The sequence below is a fragment of the Pinus tabuliformis genome, chromosome 3_2 (genome assembly GCF_031772625.1).
Source record: "Pinus tabuliformis cultivar Carrire ecotype Pingquan chromosome 3_2, CPIR1, whole genome shotgun sequence".
NCBI classification, from domain to species: Eukaryota; Viridiplantae; Streptophyta; class Pinopsida; order Pinales; family Pinaceae; genus Pinus; species Pinus tabuliformis.
Genome location: NC_142302.1, coordinates 1,110,364,000 through 1,110,385,600, shown reverse-complemented (window position 1 = coordinate 1,110,385,600; position 21,601 = coordinate 1,110,364,000). Strand labels below are relative to the sequence as shown.

Here is a 21,601-nt window from a genome sequence, read left to right as displayed (position 1 = left end):
TATAATCTAGCAGACTAACACACTAGGATTCTCCTAAAGTTCTAATGACAAAATCCATCCCGGCTTTGGGGTCAGGTTTGAAGGAAAACTCTGCCGATCCATGGATCGGTGAGACAAAAAACCTTCCGGGACATAGATTATCATAGAAAGTTAGGTCCACCTAGGCAATTTTACATACATGACTCTGATCTGCTTAGATTATTTACAATTCATACATGCAGACTGGGTTTACAATGGAAATGATCAAGCTGCTGATGACTGTAGGCTGGCACGGACACGTCGTTCAGGTGCTATCTCTCTCTGCCAAGAAAAGAGGGTGTACTGCATGGGAAGTTGACCAGTAGTGGTCAACAAGCCCTTTTCTTATTCAGTGTCTAAATGTTTTGCTTACAAAAATAGAATATGTTATGTTGTACTTTTATAGATATGAGATGATGTTATGAATTATTACATATATTGTGGTTTTTATAACTTATAAGGATTGGAATTGTCACTAGTTTCTTTTTTGCGCTTAAAATTTACCATATTTCAATGTTTTTTATATTTTGACGAGCCTTATACGGGTTGTTCCCGAGTCTTATATGGGTCGACGAGTCTTATACGAGTACGAGCCATGCAAAATTGATTATACTTATGATCTGAAGTCTGCAATTCGAGATCTTCTTATTATCATTGAGATCTGAAGTCTGGTATTTGAGATCTGCTTATTATCATTGAGATACGAAGTCTGGTATTCAAGATCTTCTTATTATCATTGTGATCTGAAATCTGATGTCCAAGATCTGTGTATTCTTATAGAGATCTAAAGTATGTGTCTGAGATCTGAGCCTAGATCTGAGTTCTAATCTGATTGTCTTTCATGGTATGATAAGAGGATCAGCCTCTCCTTGGTGACCTTTGTTGGACATTCAGTTATGAAGACTTAGCACTTGTGGAAGCCTTCTTGGGTCAGTATAATGTCCGTCTTGATGTATTGTTGAAGGATCTCTCTAAGAAATATTTGGTTGGGCTTCCCCCTTGTGGGGTTTCTCCGTGGTCTTTGACCTAATTCTAGTATCTCTTGTTATTGTGCATTATGATCTCTTCTTTCTCCTTATTGATCATTTAATTTCTCAAGTGTAATTACTTAATGAAGTGAATTAAATTGTAAAGAAGACTTAATACATTCACAAGTAATTCCCAGTAGTTCAGAAATACTCTTCCACTTGGTTTCCCAACAAGTAGGCAGTTTCTCTATTATTTGTTTTATGGGCCTTGTGTTTAAATGACCCCCGTTCAAGCACACTAGTCTTACCTAGAAAGGATGATCTCTTTGGAGTACTATCTCTATAGTCTAATTCAAAATAAAGCAAGGCAAAGGAAAATTTATCTTAAACAACCTTTTAGGAGAAATACCTATGTAAATTTGCATTGAAAGTAATTCGTTGGCTGCTGCTTTGGCCACCACATTGGACATAATTAAATTCAGGAGAAATCCAATAGAAATCCCACTTTCCTGCTCGCCAAGCTGCTTCATACTGTATAAACAGAGGTAACACAAGAACAGTTTTCATATATAAATATGCTAAAAATTTATAAGGACAAATTACCAAAGCACATACCTTCTAAACACAACAAACAATACAAGTTCATTAATCAACTACCTTCTATCATTTTCTTATGACTTTTCAGCATGTCTCTGAATTAATGTAACTTAAATTTTGAATGTCAGGTACATACTATAATATTATTTTTATTAGAAGATATATCCTTCATCTCTACACATCATATTGTAACTCGTTTATTGAAAATTTAGGTTGGCGATCGAACACCAAGTTCTCAGACTAACAAGAGTAAATCTTACACAGACAATGTGTTCTCGAGTCATTTCTTCTGCAGTGGTCAAGGCCCATAAGCCATTAATGCAAAGGAGGAATGAAAGCCATGGCAAAATTCAAGTAACTAAGGATTTCAGTAATGTTCACAAAAGCAGGGCCTAAGTCAGATAAGACAAGACAAGTTGATAATATTATTAACGTCCAACAAATGACCACAATAGTAAGTCAACCAGACTAAGAAGTACAACCAGTGATACAAGACAAGTGAATCACTATTTTCAATATCCCACTCTTGGAATCATTATGTACAATCTGATTCATCAATTCTACCTGTACGGGAAAGTGGTAACAATCCTTGAACATCATCGTTGATGTGAAGCTAGAAATACTCATTTTATTTGTGATGATAGAAATGGTATGGAATTTTGCGTTCACATGTGATGAAGTTCATCAGCAAATCATATTTTTACAATATTTCTAACTTTATATTAGCAAAACTCAAACACAGAATGTCCAGCCAGGATTGAACCATCACATGGAAGTGATTGATCATCCAAAATGCAATTGTTTGCACCTCTAAGAATTACCTTGTATATCCAAAACTATAACCAAGGGTTGTAGTAGAAGCAGAAAAAAGGACAATAGGATACATTCCAACTCTTCTTCCAGACCTATAGCAAAATCACATGATGACCAGAGTGACGTCCCCACACTTGATGTTGCAATTTAATTTGGCAGGTGTAAGCCTATGAGCAAAAGAAAGCTATTAGTAAATCTAAGGACTGATTGTCAGGACAGTGTCAAAATACTACCTTGGTACAGAGATATGATTTCTGGTGTTCACACTGCACAATAACGGGTCATAAAAACATCTGTATCTTGTTTGTTGCAAAGTGAAAGTAACATGCCTTTCTGGTTTAGTTCTGAAACATTTTGTAAACTCATCTCTCCAGACCCCAATACTTAACACTGGTCATATCTAATGTTGCATGTATGTACGAATAAGTAGAACAATTTCCACATTAGTGCTGGGATGTACTCCGTACACACTGTTGTTGTATTTTATATCATATTCTTGATCATCCAATGAAGCAAGCATTTGAAAATTAAATCAAAAAACATGGATAGAAACATTCTCATGTGCTGTGCTAAAAGTTGTTGCAGTTAGAAAACCTCCCAATAAAAAATGGAACCCCTTTTTTGTAAGCATTACCTACCAGTGAGGTTTCAAAACGTACAAAATGAAGCAAAACCAATAAGCAAGATCTGAGAAACCTGCAATTCGATAAATTCCAAATCTTGCTGTAGGAAGCCCTTTTGGGAAGCCAGGCCCTGAGAATAAAGATCAAGCACATGGCTGCAGCCAGTTTGTTGCAATGATTTCATGAGGCCTTTGTAGTATTTCCAGTCTGAAAATTCATCTTTGAATGGTGAATTATGGCATATATTTCCAGATAGAGAATGCCTTTGAGAATTATTGCTTGACAGTCCAGCAGTAAGATCTCTTTCTGTTGCTCTTAGAGCTAAATCATATTTTTCCAAAGCTTTGCTCCAATTTCCTTCATGCTCATAAGTAAGGATCTGTGAAACCAACTGGTAATATGGAAGACAGATGTGAGACTTTAAATTATACCAAACAGAACTAGAAACCCATTTCCATTCCCTATGAATTTATCTCAAATTTATCAATTAGGTTGAAATCAAATACCACCAGCATCTTGAAAAAGTTTCAAGTAAATGAGAGAAAATGTCAAGAAAATACAATGTAATTTAAATTATGATGATGTTAGCCAGTAATCCACATTTAATAATCAAAACAGGGTTATACACTCTTCTCTACTTAACTCTTGTAAGTTGCATTATCAGGTGTGTTTTCTTCTCAACTAAAGATTGGATGGGAAGCTGTAACCCCATTAAAAACTGAACAGAAACAAGTAGAAATGGTAGAGTCATTGTATGTCAAAGAGCTAGTTCATCACTGAAACACACTATGGACAGTTCTTTGTAGCATCTTTATCTTTGTTATTCGTTTAGATTAACTACTACAGGAGAATCAAGAAACAAGAAATCAAATGCATATATTATTGTTGTAGTGTTTAATGTTTTTAACTAAGTTACCAGGATTCAGATACGGATACGGATTCAGATCCACTAGATTTTTGAAAATCCAGGATCCGGATACAGCAAGTACAAAAGTTATAATAATACTTTTTAAATTTTAAAAAACACTTTTAGAGTTCAAAAATCAAATCCATTTATAAATCACAACATTTAGAACTGAAATCATATGTTAACAAGATATGAATCCGGAATTTGGATACAGATTCGTCATCTTTTTAAAAGACTAGGATTAGGATACGGCGAGTACCAATACTATAAATATAATTTTTTATAATTGTAAAACTATGAAAATTTACGAATTTATAGCTTTTATATAACTTTGTAATATATAATATTTATGTAAAATAAATAATATATAACATTTTTATGTCATTATTAACTTAATCCATTAACCTTTTTATAGAATTTAAATTATAAATATATAATATAAAAAATTATAAATTAAAACAAAAATAAAGTTAGTCGATAAAGTATATACATTAAAGATTAATAAACATAAACTAAAGATTAATTTGACTACGTTAATAACATAAAGTTGCTGCTGATATGACATAAAGTTAATAGCTTAAAAAATTAAAATAAATAAATTCAAGTTCACAAAATAAAACTATAAGTTAATAAATTAATCGCCGTAAACAAACTCCCGACCACAGGGTGCTCTAATTAATCTAATCGATTAATTTTTTTATATAATTTATAATATATTAAAACTTATATATTAAAACAAATCTAAAGTTAGTCATCAAAGTTTAACATTGAAGATTAATATAACTAGGTTTCGTTATGACATAAAGTTAACAAATTAAAATAAATAAATTAAAGTTGACAAAGTAAAACTATAAATTAATAAATTAAATCGCCAGTCAGCAAACTCCTGACCACATGGTGATCTCTGGAATTTCTTCACCTTCGTGTCCTCTTCTCTATCCGAGAACAAGGCTATATTTCCAATCTCTCTTCGTTCGTGTTGTCTTCCCTATTTGGACAACAATGCACTGTCAACTTCAAGTGGCGGGTGAATGGTATGCTCCAGCAAATGTATGGCCGGTGAGAAGTTTAGTGGGCGAATGACAGGGTCAAGCGATTGCACGACCACAGGGGACCCTCATTGGATGAATGGTCATACGGGGGTGTTATGTCCCTTCTCAAATGAATTAGTCACAGGATGCAGCAACACAATTTTGGCAGCGTTTTTGGTTTAGGAGGAGAACGCTACATGCAGAAACTTAGGAACTATAGGCAATTCGATTTATCTCTTACAGCTAGTGGAATGTAGGGGCCACTACATGCATAATTCGAACTTGGCCAAGGAATACATTGGAGGGAATTCGAGGTAGTGGAAGGAGGGGCCCACAAGGGGCTAAGGGGGCCCAAGGTGATAAAAGAGGATGGAGCTCTCATTTTGCAGCATTCTGATTATTTCACAAACAAACTCAATTTTGTGCGCTCTGCTATTTAGCGAGTCTACCGGCCGTTTAGCCATGGATCTCTCACGCGGGACCTCTTCTTTGGGGGACCATCCGTGCCCGCCCTAGGGAGGTTGTTACACAAGAGTTTCCATGGAGTCCGGTACAGTTACACACTTCAGCCATCATCGCAAGGAGGAACTGTATATTCCTGGGCAGCCAAAGAACACGCAGGAGGGGTTGGAAATCAGCAAGGGGGATTCACAGCATGTTGGGAGAGCCGAGAATAGATCAAAAAAGGAATTCATAGCTTGCTAGGAGAGCCGGGAGTTGAGGAGGTAGCAGAAAAAAGGCGATTTTGCTGGAGTAGCAGTGAGCTAGACTAGCATAGTCGTGAGTCGAAGTTCTAGACAGAGGTACTACGCAGAGGCCTGTAGCAACAAACTAAGACATGTCAAATAATATAATAATTATCTTTAATAGTCATCAGTTAAGTGAAAAGGCATTTCTAAAAGACATGCCCATTCATGAAAGAACACTTGCCTAGGTATATAAGCAAGGCCTCATTGTAACATTCAATATATCCTTGTACATTTTATATATATAATAAATTATTATTACAAATACCTCTTGTGTATTTTTACATTAAAGTGAACAAGCTACAGTTTTGTTGCTTCAGTTCTCTTGTAGATGGTACTCTATGTGGAGATGTTTTGCTGGGATTGAATGATTATTTCAGATTGAAAATATTGTATATATAGATATGTAGGCGAATATTCAATGAAAATATACAATTCACTATTAAAACTCGAAAATTTTAGGCGAATATTATTTTATGTAACAAATAGGCGAAAATTTAAAGTGAAATTGACTAATTTGCTAAGTATTTTTTGAATAAAGGGCCCCAAAAAAATCAATCAACGAGGATTTACATCACTGCTTACACAACTATTATAATAAGTTAGGAAACATCCACATCATGCTTAGTAGGCAAAATGACTGACAGCATAGACCCTTTCAAACTAAAAAGTTAGTTTGGCCAGGCAGATGGCACTTGTGCATACCTTTTGTGAAGATAGTTTAACCATAAATGCTTTTCTTTTTTCTTGTACTTTTGTATCCTCTACCATGGCTTGCTATAAATAGAAGCTAAATTCTCAATTTTACATGCACACAAAAAAGTTCCAAGTATTGGACATGTCTCTATTTACTATTTTGGTAAAGTTTCCCCATCTTTAGGAAAAATTGAGGACAATCCTCCTGTGACAAAAGTTGGTTTTTCAAGTTATACCTTCTAAGCTAAAGTTATAATGCCTCATTGGCTGTACCATATATGCTGATACGTGCTTGAGTGCACCACTGATCTTTATAGACAGTTCATAAAATCTCAAATTTAATTTCTTGAATTTAGTTGAAAATTCCAAGTGCACGAATTTGTGCCAAAGGGTAATGTCGGACTTGTAATAGAAAGGTATTTAAATATTTTCCAAGCAATTTGTAAACATCCAAACCCTTTATGATAAACTCATCACAGAAACAATGATAATTAGATGTCATATATGTTGAGAAAATGAATGCTACCTTATGGGAGCGAACTCCGTAGATACCATCAGGCTCATTAATATTTGTGGTTGCTGCCATCAGCACTGCTATATGATCTGGTAACTGACAAAAAAATAAGGGAGAAATGAACAATGAAGTATAGAATCAGTGACTGTAACCACTAGTTACAAAATATTCACAATTTGAGAGGAATGTTCAGTGGAAGAACCTTTATTGTGTGTACAACATTGATTTACGACATGATATTTAAGAAAAAAAGCTCAAAATGAAAACTATATTCACAAAAAGGACACCTTAAGATGTGCTTCAGGAAAACAAATTTACAAGCTATTATAAAATTGGCTCCCGAAATTCAGTTGTAAAAATGTAAGATTTGCGCCAAGATATTTATTCATCCAATCTTTATGAATTTTCCCCAAGATTCTTATTCACCCTATCTTTATGTGTAAAATCTAAAATACCACTACATTCTCACAAATTTTCAAACTACAAAAGGGGTCGGAAGATTTGGGAAATTTGACATAAATTACAATTTCATTATTACTTAAATTACAAATATTCATCAATAAATTTAAAAGTATAAGCTGTATTTCTTGAAAGTTACTACTGATATACATTTTGTGCAATAAGCAGACTTAGTTTGAGGATGAAACAAAGTGGACATTCTTAACTTTCATCGAATGAAATAATGAAGGGACCTTACCTGCTCATGATGAGAAAAATCAGGATCACCTAATGTGAGAGATCCAAAATATTCTTCACACCAGTGCTCAACATATAAAACAGAAGTGAAATATGAAGCACATTGCTGCCAGATAAAGAAATAACCTTTTCAATAACCAAAATTTCTGCAATATAATAAAATGGTTTCATACATTGCAATTTTTTCACCTATACATGAAATAGAAAAGTAAAACACTCACTATTGCAGCTTTTGCTGCTAGAAGATAGTCAATCTGCAACCAGTAGACCTTGCACAAATTAAAGTTAATGTTAGCTAGTTGGAATTGAAAAGAAAAAATAATAATCTAGAGAACATGTATAGAATATTTAAGGCATTTTAGACAATAGCATATTTCAAAGATAAATGATAGACTACTTTCAATAGAGTTCATCTGCAAATCTCTTCAACATTTTTAAGTAATGAGTGTGGATGAACTTAGCTTTCATCAATGTCCGTACCTAATAAAGCATTGTCCTTATTATCTTTTGACATTAGGCATAACTAAATCTCTCTCTCTCACAGACACATACACACACACACACATATATCCTAACAAACAAGAGATTTAGTAATAACTTGAATTTGGAATATGCAAATTTTACCGTATCTTGACCAATTTTCTACTGCTCTCTTGCAAAATGCATGAACCTGTTGAGAATTGACGCTCACCTATGGAACAAATAAATGAACATTCCAAATAACTCTAAACACAAAAGAAAATATAGCTAACTCAGACATCAAATACCTGGTTTAGTTACAATAGACAACCTTGAAAATTATTTTGGATAATCAACGCCTAGAGAAATCTGTACCACAACATCATATGCATCCTGTTCAACTGGAACCATTTGAAGAAGGATACCTCATACCAAATATACTATCACATCACTAAAACATATCAAGGTACCACTGGCGATGTACAAGTATCACTGGTCAATGAATGGTGCTCTTGCTAGGCTCTAGGGATATAAGTAAATCACTCTGCACTATCCACTTTACTCTAAACATCACACATCTAACTATTGATGAAGTTGGTAGAACCATCAGGGTGATGCCAAGGAAAGGGTGTGCATTCATAAAGTAGCCCCTGTATCTGTACAATGATCAAGCAATCTCATCAAAAGGCCTATCCTAGGCAACTATATTGTAATAAAAATCGTGGATGTGACCTCATACAATGTGAGGATTAATAGGCTGAAAATACACCTCTTTCAAGGAGTCACTGTCCAACTTATCTTGGTCACCAGCATAGACCTTGAGAGGTATATCATATAACCCTAGAACAAGCATCCTTAGTAGCCATAGTACAATTTGTCAAAGCATAAGGAGAAAAGATATTCTAGAAATGTAGCCCAAACATACCTCTAAACTCAGTTGGATCTTCAATAAGACCATTAGCATGAGCCAATGTAAGAACCTCGTTAACCACCACTTTCCCTTATAGAAAGTCCTTCCTACATCCATTTTGGTTTAGAGCAAAACTAGGCACCCTTGGCAATATAATCCTCCCCCTTGTGAAGCATCATCCCATGTTGTGCAATAACCTCCTAAACGAGTGGAATATGGATGTCTTCTTTAAGAAAATGTGCATGTCCTCAAGCTTATGCCAAGCCTCATAGCCACAACTATTTTCTCATACAACCAATAGGCCATTGGTAAATGTTATAGTATCTATTTCTGATGGTTGAATTGATAAAACCAATAGACCACTGGAAAACATTGTAGTAATGTCTCTGTTAGGCCCATACTTTTTGGGGGAAACAAATGCCTCAAGGGAGGAAACTGCTGAATTCATTGCTGATAAAATTTTACATGAAATCAAGGTCATAGGCCCTTTAAACATCATGTGAGTCATCACAGACAATGGGTGTTTATGCAAAGCAGTTGCTGCCACAATTGGGGACGGGTAAGACCTTTTTCTTCCACCATTTAGCTGGTTAATTGTAAGAGCTGAAAAACAGATGCAAAGAAAAACAGTAAGGGATTTATCATGAACCTGTAACATTTTCCTGAAACCTGACAAAATCAATTAACGGAACTGTTGAGGTACCTACCTGCACTCCTGCAGTTGAAAATGCCTCCGGCTGCGCTGCTACAGTTACCGAAAGACCGAGCCCACCCACCCAAACTGAGCAGAGCCTGGCTGCTCAATCCAGTAAGCTTCTCAACAGAAGCCGACTGTTTCCCCGTGCCGAGAACCTCAGAACTCTCAAGCTCTTCCTGTGGATGATTTCCTCCTCCTTCACCATTCTTCCCTCCGTTTTTCTCCCCTTCATAAATCCATGTCCCGTGGTTTTATTTTGTTGTTTGGCGGAGGCCGTTCTTCCATCTGCAGCCCACCGCTCAGCCTGTTGATGACACGCCCTTTCTTATGTATCCCTCCCTTATCTCTTTTAAGGTCATGGATGTACATGATTTATGTTTTTGTAATCATACTATACTTTTATTAAAATATTCCTTTATTATAACACTATATCGTATATATCATATTATAATTTTAATATATCACATTATATTATAAACATTGTTTATTATATATTCTTTTAAATATAACATCATAACTTTATACTTAGATCCCTTTTAATTAATTACTTATATATATTTTAAAATTTATTTTATTAATTTATTAATATAATTTTTATCAATAATCTGGAATATATAATATATATAGTCCTCTTTTAAGATCTACCCATACATTAAGCAATATTGATGAATGAGTAGAACCTCTATTCAAAGAAGTGTCATGGCATTTAGCACTTATGATCAATTTAGTATAAAATACTAGTGTGGTGTATGCGACACATGCATATGTAGCTATCATATGCATGTATCGTATACCTACTATTATGCTTGCGTTCTTTATATTTATAGATGGGTTGTTACATACACTCCCCCTTTAGAAAACTTCGTCCCGAAGTTAGAGTTTTTATCTTATTTGATTACTTATGATAGCAATTAGTACATCCTTCTTAGGTTTGTAAACCGAGGTTAAAATTCTTATTTAATATAAGGAGATTATAAAATTAGTGTTTGTGAATATTTTTAGGTTTATGATTTTAATGGTCATGCCTTGCCCTATCCAGGTTCCCAAGCTATTCTAAAATCATCCTATCCTTCCTAATCTCTTCCGCTCCCATCCTATCCGTCCTTTATTGGAGTATGCCATGGTGTCAGTTTTACTGACCTAACCATTTATAAACTCTAAGGTGACAGCATCGATTATACCAACCTAATTTCCAGTAGGCATCCAGCAGTCATCATCACACGTCTAGGGGAGCGTGATTCGCACAGTCCTCCCATGACTCCAGGGTTCGGAGGATAAACAGTGGGCAACACTTCCACCCCTCTTAGTAGAATTAGGGTTAATACCCTATCATAGAATCTCTTTGAGCCTTAATTGTTCTGAGGTTCTGTCATCACGTGGTCATTTTGGTAACTGTTTATTATCTACAATCATACACTTATCCATGCATTTATAAAATGTGCATTAGCATATTCAAAATAACTTATGTATAATTCACATATGTCAACTACAGTATAATGTATTTTTGCCATATTCTATTCATGTCATTGACTTTCATTTAAAATGTAATTATTCTTTGATTTCTATTCCATCGATCATATTGACATGTATAAATAAAACATAATTATAATATCTTAATTCCTATCAGAAGTAAAATCATTTAATTGTCTTAAACTTTACTTTGACAACTATAATTTAGTAAGATCAATACATATTTCGTTTTGGTATCCATGTACCAGCAGAATTTAAATATATATTATGTCACTAAATTTCACGTTTATATATAATCATTCAAAATGGTTCCGAGTCTCTGATTTGCAATGAAGTAAATATATACTAAACATAGTTTAAAGTTCTTCAAAATTGACACAGATTTGGGTATCTTTAACATATGTCTTTTGTATCTTCCCAAGTAGCTGCTCCAGGACCATACTTGTCCCATTAGACCTGAACTTGGTCTACTAGGCGATTCCTGAGCTGTCGAACCCTACGTTCCAGTATACGTAATGGTTCAACCGATACGATTCCCTCGTCCGATACTTGCAATTCCTTCCATTGAAGGTTATGAGATTGATCAGCTATATCATGTCTTAATACAGATACATGAAATACATTACGAATTTGATGCAGGTGAGGTGGCAAGGCAAGACGATAGGCGATAGGTCCAACTCTTTCCAGGACTTTAAATGGTCCAATAAATCGGGGTAACAACTTTGTCCCTTTTCCGAATCGAATAGTACTTTTATTTGGTATGATGCGGATGAAAACCTGATCCCCTACTTCATACTTCCGATCAGTTCTGTGAGCCTCAACATAACTCTTTTGTCTATCCTGTGCTTCCTTTAATCGTTGTCTAATTTGGCTTACCTGCTTTTCCATTTCTTGGATTAATTCTGGTCCTATCATCTCTCGATCTTCTAACCTGTCCCAACTAAACAATGTTCTGCTAGGTCTGCCGTATAATTCTTTGAATGGAGGCATTCCAATCGAACTGTGATAATTGTTATTGTATGCGAATTCGACTAAGGGTAAGTACTTTTCCCAGTGTGACTGATGTCCATAACATACATTCTCAACATGTCTTCAACTACTTGATTTACTCTTTCTGTTTGCCCATCAGTCTCAGAATGGTAAGCAGTGCTTAAATTTAGTTGAGTTCCTAAGGCTGACTGCATGCAAGTCCAGAATCTTGAAGTGAATCGAAAATCTCTATCGGATATAATCTTCTTAGGTACTCCATGAAATCTGATAATTTCATTTATGAATACTCGAACTATGTCAGCAACTTCGTAAGTATCTCTTACGGTAATGAAATGTGCGCTTTTTGTTAACTTATCCACTACCACCAGAATGGCATTGTGTCTTTGAGAAGTAAGAGGTAGCCCAGTGATAAAATCCATTGAAATAATCTCCCATTTAGACATAGGAATGTCGTGAGGTTGTAAGAGACCCGCTAGGTGACAATGATCTGCTTTTACTTGCTGACATTCCAAACATTTTGCAACAAATTGAGTGATCTCACGTTTCATGTCTGACCAGAAGAAGAGTTTCTTAGTATCCGAATACATTTTCTTTACTCCAGTATGTGCACAATATATTGTTCTGTGGGCTTCCCTAAGGATAGTGTCTCGAAGATCATTATTATTAGGAATATACATCCTTCCATGGAATCGTAAGATTCCATCGTTTTCTAATTCATATCCCTCAAATTTAGATTCTTTTGGCTTTTTACCCTCAAGACTAGATTTCACCTTTAAATACCAGCTATCTTTTATGAGATGCTCCAGTACTCGTTGTTTTAAGTCTACTTTAATAGGTATGAGAGAAAATATCCAAGGTCTTCTGCTTAAAGCATCTGCTACTACATTTTCTTTTCCCTTAATGTATGATATTCCAAAGTCATATTCACTTAGGAATTAACTCCATCACCTTTGTCTGGCATTTAAGTCTCTTTGGGTGAACAAATATTGTAGACTTTGATGGTCGTTTTTAAGTGTAAAACTTCGTCCCACTAGATAGTGTCTCCAAATATTTAAAGCTAGCACTACAACTGCTAATTCTAAATCGTGAGTAGCATAGAGTTCTTCATGAGGTTTTAACTTTCTGGAACCATATGCTATCACTCCTCTATCCTGCATCAATACTGCGCCCAGCCCTTGTTTGGATGCATCAATACATACCGTAAAATCTTTGTCCATATCAAGGACTCTTAGGATTGGTGCACTGGTGAGTAGTCTTTTGAGTTCAGAGAATGCTTTATTACATTGCTCAGTCCATTCATACTTAACACCTTTATGTTGAAGGGTTGTAATCGGCTTTGCGATTTTGAAGAATCCCTCCATAAATCTTTGGTAGTAACCGGCTAAACCCATAAAGCTTCGTATCTCATATGCGTTTTTCGGTATTGGCCATTCCATGATTGCTTTTACCTTCTCAGGGTCTACTAAAATCCTTCACCTGATATGATATGACCTAAATAATGAATCTTTTCTTGAAAGAATGAACACTTGGATAGTTTTCCATACAACTGATGTTTTCTAAGGCAGGACAATACTATCCATAAATGATCTTCATGCTCTTTCTTATTCTTGGAATAGATGAGAATATCATCTAAAAAGACTTGTACAAATTGATCAAGATCGTAAAAAACATTGTTCATAAGATTCATGAATACTGTTGGTGCATTTGTTAATCCAAATGGTACCACAGCAAATTCATAATGTCCAAAACATGTCCGAAATGTAGTCTTAGAAATATCGTTTTTAGAAATCCTTAGCTGATGATAGCTTGATCGAATATCAATTTTTGAAAAGATAGCAGCTCCTTTCATTTGATCGAAAAGATCATCGATTCGTGGCATAGGATATTGATTCTTTACTGTAGCTCGATTCAAGTCCCGATAATCTATGCATAATCTTAAAGATCCATCTTTCTTCTTCACAAAAATTACAGGAGCACCCCAAGGTGATATACTGGGCCGAATATGTCCTATATCCAGTAGTTCCTTCAATTGAATTTGCAATTCTTGAAGTTCTGGAGCTGTCATTCTATAAGGCGTTTTAGAGATCGGTTGGGTACCAGGTTTTAATTCAATAGTGAGATCCAGCTCTCTTACAGGGGGTAATCCTGGTAGTTCTTTTGGAAATACATCTGGAAATTTGGCTAACACCGGATATTGTTCTAAGGATGGTCCTTTTTCTTTGCTTACTTCTTGAATTACATATGCCTGACAACCTTTCCTTAAACAATGCTTCATTTTCATTGCTGATATGTAGCGTAAAGATACCTTTCTCTTGATTCCTTGAATTTGGATTGCTTCTCCTTCATCATTTATACCTAGAATTCTTTTCCCATAACAGTCTATCCAAGCTTGATGAGCTTTTAGTCAATCCATACCTATGATAAGATCATAAGTTCCTAAGGTTGTGACATAAACTTTCAGTTTAGTCGTACAGACCCCTAGGTCAGTTTTGCATCGATCCACACTTAAGCCCACGGATTGGAGTTCTCCTGAGGCCATTTACACCTGTTTGAAATCATTTTGCCTGCGAGCTGCCAACCCACATTTGTTTAATGCATATGACGAAATGAAACTATCTGTGGCACCAGTATCAAATAAGATTTTGAGTTTTATACCATTGATAATACCTGAAGATTCCACTACAGTGGATTGATGTGCTGCTTGGTCGTTGCCGACTACTGCATGAATTCTATGATTACCTTGATTGTTTGATATTGGTTCCTTTCTAGTCCTATGCAATATCTTTGACGAAGCTTCTGGGCAATCGCGTTGAAAATGCGGTCTTCCACATCCCCAACAATTAAGCTGCGTTGATCCTCTTGAATCAGGGCGTGAATTTCTAAATAAAAAGCTTCGTCCTCTCATGTCGATTCCTCTCGAATTTCTTACTCTATTGGTAGTTCCACGAGATGTCCATGGACTGGTGTTTGATGATTCAGCGGCTATAGTGTTTACCCCCATGGAAGCTCTTGTTCCTACATTTCTTGGGGTAAATCTATTACCATAAGGTGGCCTCGAGCTACCTCCTCTGAAGGAATTTCGAGGAGTCTTTCCTGGAAATCCTGATTGTAAACGTTCTGCTGGCCCTACATCTTTTTTGATCCCTAGATGTTCTTCTGCATAACGACCACATTCTACCGTCTCGGCTACTGATGATAGTTTCCACATGCTCACCAAGGCTCTGATGCGAGGATTTAACCCAAATATGAAGTGTTCAGCTTGATGTTCATCAGAGTCTAAGTAGTGAATGTATTTTACAAGCTCCATAAACCTTATCTCGTACTCTTCCACTGTTTTATTACCCTGTACTAAGGTATGGAAGGCTCTGGCTTGCTGTTGTTGAAAGTATGGAGGTAAATACTTTGCGCGGAATCTTTCCTCAAATAGTTCCCAAGGGACATTATCCGATGTAAGGTGCAGTTGCTTTTCCAGATTTCCCCACCAAATCAAGGCACTTTCCTTTAATTGAAATACAACAATTTTTGTTTTTGCCGAAGAAGAATATTCTCTTAATCTAAAGCATCTGTTCATTCCTTCTAACCATGCCTCAGCACGTTCACCTGCTCGACCTCCTGAAAATTTTGGGAGTTTAATTTTCTGAAGCTCCCTAGAAATATCTTCTTTTGATCTTTTGTGCTCAAAATTCTTTGGTTCCGCTGAACTAGTAGCTAAAGGTTGAAGTTCTTCTTTGGTCTTAGCCTTAGTTGATTCTTTTAATGTCTCCAATAAGGCTTCCAATGAGTTCATTATCACGGTCAACTCTAGTGTTGGAGCGATTGATGTTGACAATGGTCTTGGTGGTGACGATGGTGATAGTGGTGGCGATGGGGATAATGATGGCGACGGTGGTGCCATTAATGACGGTGATGCTACCCGATCACGTGTCGTTGCTCATATGTCTTTACCATTGTAATGTTTCCTGTGTACATAATAAAATTCTATAAAAATTTGAGGTAGACAATCGAATTTAACATATAGTTTTCTTTTTGCAATTTCACATTCATAAACGGGTATAGTTTTTTTGCTATTTTTATCTGCTAGGCAGATCTTACTGGTACCGAGGTCAAGGAGGGTGGTCTCGCGACCTCCTTGTCCTAATGCAGGGTATTCTATCCTAATATGAAATAATGCAGAAGTGTATGGTTATTAGTTCCTAAGGTAGATCATTTAAAATTTATTACTAAATAGCATTGACAAAATGAAAATATTAAATGCCTCGTTACGATGAACATCATCAACATACCCATCACACCTCAAACTAGCTATTACCTTTAAAGAAGGACATACATAGTTATAATGTTGAATATATTACTTAGATTAGGATTAAACCTATAATATATATAAATTAAAGATTGTTCTGGTTCAATCTAAATCTGGAAACTCGTATGAGATTGCGATATGAGATTCCAAATTCGCTAACCTTTAAAATTATTTAACCAAAGTTTCTCAAAGGGCAAATTTTCAAGCATGAAATTTATATATATATATATATATTCTCTTCGGAATCTAGTTAGGCATGCAAGTCCTTCACTTACTCTGGGGATAATTGATTACTGCCACACAACCGGTGATAGTATCTCCAATTATTTCACTGGATTCCTACTCCATGCTACTTATAACATCATCTCTCTTCTCGGTTGGAATATTTGATTCCAAATTCGCTAACCTTTAAAATTATTTAACCAAAGTTTCTCAAAGGGAAAATTTTCAAGCATGAAATATATATATATATATATATATATATATATTTTCTTCGGAATCTAGTTAGGCATGCAAGTCCTTCACTTACTCTGGGGATAATTGATTACTGCCACACAACCGGTGATAGTATCTCCAATTATTTCACTGGATTCCTACTCCATGCTACTTATAACATCATCTCTCTTCACGGTTGGAATATTTTGAATATTTTAAATAATTTGAATGTATACTTTTCATTGGTATATTGCTTAAAATTTCAAGAGAATAGTTGGGAATGGTCGTAATCTATAAATATTTAGATTCTCTTAATTGAATTGTCCCTTACACAATATTAATGAAATTATTCCATATTAAAATAATCCCAATATAAATTTAAATTAGGTAAAATAAAAATTCTTACGTTTATATAAATATAGTTGAAATTCTTACATTTATATAAATAAATTAATAACGTAGTTGTAACTCATATACCTCAATGGTTTTTTTTTTAACCCCTAAATATACAATTTTACATCATTAACTGGGTTATTGTTAGAAAGATTAATGAAAAGTAACCTGCAATGTGGCTATTTAACTTTAGATGATCAACAAATGAAATGAATACGAACTTAATCTTTGCAACAACAAGCAGTCTGTGACACTCGTAAAAAGAATACAGGTGCCATTTGGCCACAGTATAGAAAACTATCTCGACACATGGAAATGAGCATGTCCAGGTGGTGACTGCCCGTTCTAAGTGTGTGTTAGAGCGCAAGGCTCTTTCAAGCCTCACAGTGGGCGGCCTAAGCGAAGAATTTTTTTTTTTTTTTGGTATTTAACATCTTTACTGCAATGTAAAACAAGATTCTCATTCTCTTGTTTGGGTTGTGGCTGAATTTACGCGTTTCCCTTATGGAAAAGGACGGGCTTCCTCAACGTGTCGTTAGAAACCGAGAACGGCCTAAACAGCTAGATTTGGCGAGCGATAAACATAAAATCTCATCATCTCAATACTCGCATCATAAACTGCTCTCATGTTACATTCCAGTTGGTATATAAGTCTGCCATCGAGTCCTCTTTTCGTCAAATCTGGGTGCGGCCTAGCCACAAAAATTTCTACACGCTGGACCTCTTGAACACGTATTCATAGGCACTATCTAAGCTCTGGGGGATTAATTGTTGTTTTTAATGACGTCTCTTAGAATTTAGGATATGTAATATTATGCCTTTTGTTGAAGTCATTAAGCTTATCCCTTCGATTTTTTTTTTCTCTTAAATTCCAAAATGGTGACTGTTGTGTTCTTCTAACAATGCTTCTAGATTGCTCTCAGATAGTATTTGTTGGCCACCGCCACGCGGCAAACAAAGCGCTTGTAAACGGGAACTGTCTCCAGTTCGAACCCCTTTATTAACAGCTCACTGCGTGTTGCAGGAATCCATTAATGGCAGGGAGATTGTCTGATCCTTTTACTTGCCCCTCTAGCAGTGATAAAAGGGTTTTGCATACTCAACCTCCTCGGCTCAAATATGTGTATATAAACCAACGCCCCAATAAAATATATGAGCCATGTTTATATATTAACCAACCTCTCATATAATATATATGAATAAAATAAGGTTTGCCTACAAATATTCATCATTCACCATAACATATATCTGTTGGCTCCCTATAATACTAATAGTTACCCCATTACTATTGTAGTTTCATCCCTTATTAATATTGTTGTGCCCCTATTATCCCCATATTGTTATTATTGTGCCCCATAGAATCCCTCTATTGTTATTTTCGTGGCTTTATATTATTATTGTGAGGTCGGCTGGGTTATATTGTGACTCCCTAGACTCCTATATATAGAAAGGAGGTTTTGTCATTTGAATCATTAAAGAATTGTTCATTTATGTAATGTAAAGAAGGTTGCCCCCTCGAAAAGGCTGAATTCTAAGGCGTGGATCTATCTTTTCTATCTTTTTCTTGAGCTAGTTCATAACATTTGGTATCAGAGCTTTGGATTCTAGGTTTTGCTGCTGCAAATAGGTCATTATGGAATTTTCGCTATAGCTTTTTTCTGCGATGTTTCAGAAGTTGCAAAAAAAAACCATTTGAGAAGAAATCGCGCTGAACCTCGGCTCCGAATTTCAGAGCTTTTCACGCTATAATTGCGGAGATATGATCTGAGGAAGTTGGTCTTTTTGCAGACTCTTGAATTACATTCCAAACAGGTGACCTAGGGAAAATTGTCATAACCTTCTCTCTGGGGATCGAATTGAAATTTCGTAAGAAGGTACAGAAAGAGGACGGATTGTAGTTTCTTGTATGCATTTTCAGATCCAAAGGTCGAAACAGTGACTCGTGGCACGTCGTACAAGTTCGCTCTACTGAACTAGTCCATAATCAAGTCACTGTGGGAGATTTTGCATAACTCTTCCTTGCAGAATCCAATTTGGGTCAGACTTGTGGCATTGGAAAGAGGACACAGAGGGCTATTGCAGATCACAAATTCAGAACTAGATGATCAGAAAGTACAGAGATACATAAGAGGCAATATCGATCTCCTACAAAGTGAAAAAAGGTGTGTAGATTTTCTTAAATTTTTACTTAGGCTTGGTTTGAAAATTTATTTTGAAGGAATTCAAAGGGCATAGTAGAGCATTATTATCGGTAACTGATGCCCCGAGGAAAGAAAATGCAAACACCTAGTAAGCAACCTAAAAGCTCTATCATGATTCATGAAGAAGAGGAAGAAATGCTACATGATATATCAAAATTACAAGAACAAGTGTGTTATGAAACCAGCTCAAGAAAAGATAGAAAAGAAAGATCAACGCCTTAGAATTCAGCCTCTTCGAGGGGGCAACCTCCTTTACATTACATAAATGAACAATTCTTGGATGATACAAATGACAAAACCTCCTTTCTATATATAGGAGTCTAAGGAGTAACAATATAATCCAGCCGACCTAACAATAATAATATAAAGCCACAAAAAATACAATAGAGGGATTCTAAGGGGCACAGAAATAACAATATAGGGGTAATAGGGGCACAACAATATAAATAAGGGGTATAACTACAATAGTAATGGGGTAATCACTAGTATTATAGGGACCCAACATGCCCCTCTCCTTCAAAAAAGTGTTGTCCTCAACGCTTGAGCAGTTCTGGATACTTCTGCATAAAATTCTCATCCTCCCATGTGGAATCTTCAGCGGATAAGTTCTTCCACTTGATAAGATACTCTGAAATTGATCGATTTCGTAGCTGTCGAGTTCTTGTTTCTATGACTGCTTCCGGTTCCAATATAATTTTTCCTTCCTTGTCAAGTTCTGGCAATATTGTTTGAACTGGGAGCTTGTCGCCTATAACCTTCTTTAAACATGAAACATGGAAAACTGGGTGCAATCGAGAAGTTGCAGGAAGCTCCAATTTGTATGCCATAGTACCAATCTTTTCCAACACCTTGTACGGACCATAATATTTTGGTGATAATTTATTATCCTTCTTAGCTTGCTTTAGGGACATTTGCTTATATGGTTGTAGCCGTAGGAATACCCAATCACCTACATCAAAACTTCTTTCACTGCGATGTTGATCTGCCTGTTGTTTCATTCTATTTTGTGCCAACACGAGGTTATCCTTTAAGAGTTGGAGGACTTGTTGTTGATGTTCGATGTGATGTTCCACTGCCTGAACCTTAGAATTTTCTCTTAAATATGATGTGATTGATGGTGGTTGGTACCCATAAAGTGCCATAAATGGGGTCATTTTTGTTGCTGTATGGAAGGAAGTGTTATACCACCATTCAGCCAGAGGCAACCATTTGACCCATTGTGTCTGTTTATCAGATACAAAGCAACGAAGATATCCTTCCAAACATTTGTTTACTATCTCAGTTTGCCCATCAGATTGAGGATGATAAGATGAGCTATGAGCTAACTGAGTACCAAGACAAGAAAATAATTCTGTCCAAAAATTTCCAGTGAAAATGGGATCTCTGTCACTTACAATAATCTTTGGGTTTCCATGTAGCTTTTGAACTGTTTCCATAAATGCAGTAGAAACTGTACTGGCTTTAAATGGATGTGATAATGCACAAAAGTGTGCATACTTGGTAAGTCTGTCAACTACCACCATGATGACACTCTTTCCCTCAGACTTGGGTAAACCTGTGATAAAATCCATTGAAACCTCCTCCCAACGTTGGCTTGGAATGGATAAAGGTTGTAATAGACCCGGTGTCTTAATTGTTTCAACTTTATTTTGTTGGCAAACCAAACATTCCGCCACAAACTTTTGAATATCTGATTTAAGGCCATCCCAAAAAAATTCCTTCTTAACCCTGTGGTAAGTTTTTAAAAATCCTGAGTGCCCTCCTAAGGGAGAAGTGTGCAATTCCATAAGAATCTTTTGTTTTAGCTGGGAATTCTTACAGAGGTATAAGCGATCTTTGTACCATAACGAATCATTTTGCCAGCTAAATGTATCAGAAGTACTGGAATCTTGTTGTAGCTTTCGAATAAGTGCCCACACTTCTTCGTCATTCTTCCATTCCTCCTTTGCTTCGTTTATCCAATCTGGTTGGATAATAGAAATGCACACAACAATGCTTCCATATCCTCATCCTTTCTTGAGAGTGCATCTGCCACCACATTTTGCTTCCCTTTTTTGTAGATGATTTCAAAGTCATAACCCAACATCTTTGTGACCCACTTTTGTTGCTCTTCAGAGGATAATCTTTGTTCTAAAAA

General features: G+C 35.8%; 1 protein-coding gene across 6 annotated transcripts in view; it reads right to left on the bottom strand.

The window, feature by feature from the left end:
* The window catches only part of ATM (Serine/Threonine-kinase ATM-like protein), a 533,430-nt gene that overhangs the window by 222,719 nt on the left and 289,110 nt on the right, over positions 1 to 21,601 (bottom strand). For all 6 annotated transcript variants that reach the window (XM_089417581.1, XM_089417585.1, XM_089417584.1 and 3 more), the window contains 5 exons: positions 7,831 to 7,878; positions 7,611 to 7,715; positions 6,926 to 7,009; positions 3,093 to 3,410; positions 1,396 to 1,517 (listed from right to left, as the gene is read on the bottom strand). In XM_089417581.1, the coding sequence (XP_089273707.1) occupies positions 1,396 to 1,517; positions 3,093 to 3,410; positions 6,926 to 7,009; positions 7,611 to 7,715; positions 7,831 to 7,878 (677 nt within the window). The remainder of the gene's footprint in view (positions 1 to 1,395; positions 1,518 to 3,092; positions 3,411 to 6,925; positions 7,010 to 7,610; positions 7,716 to 7,830; positions 7,879 to 21,601) is intronic.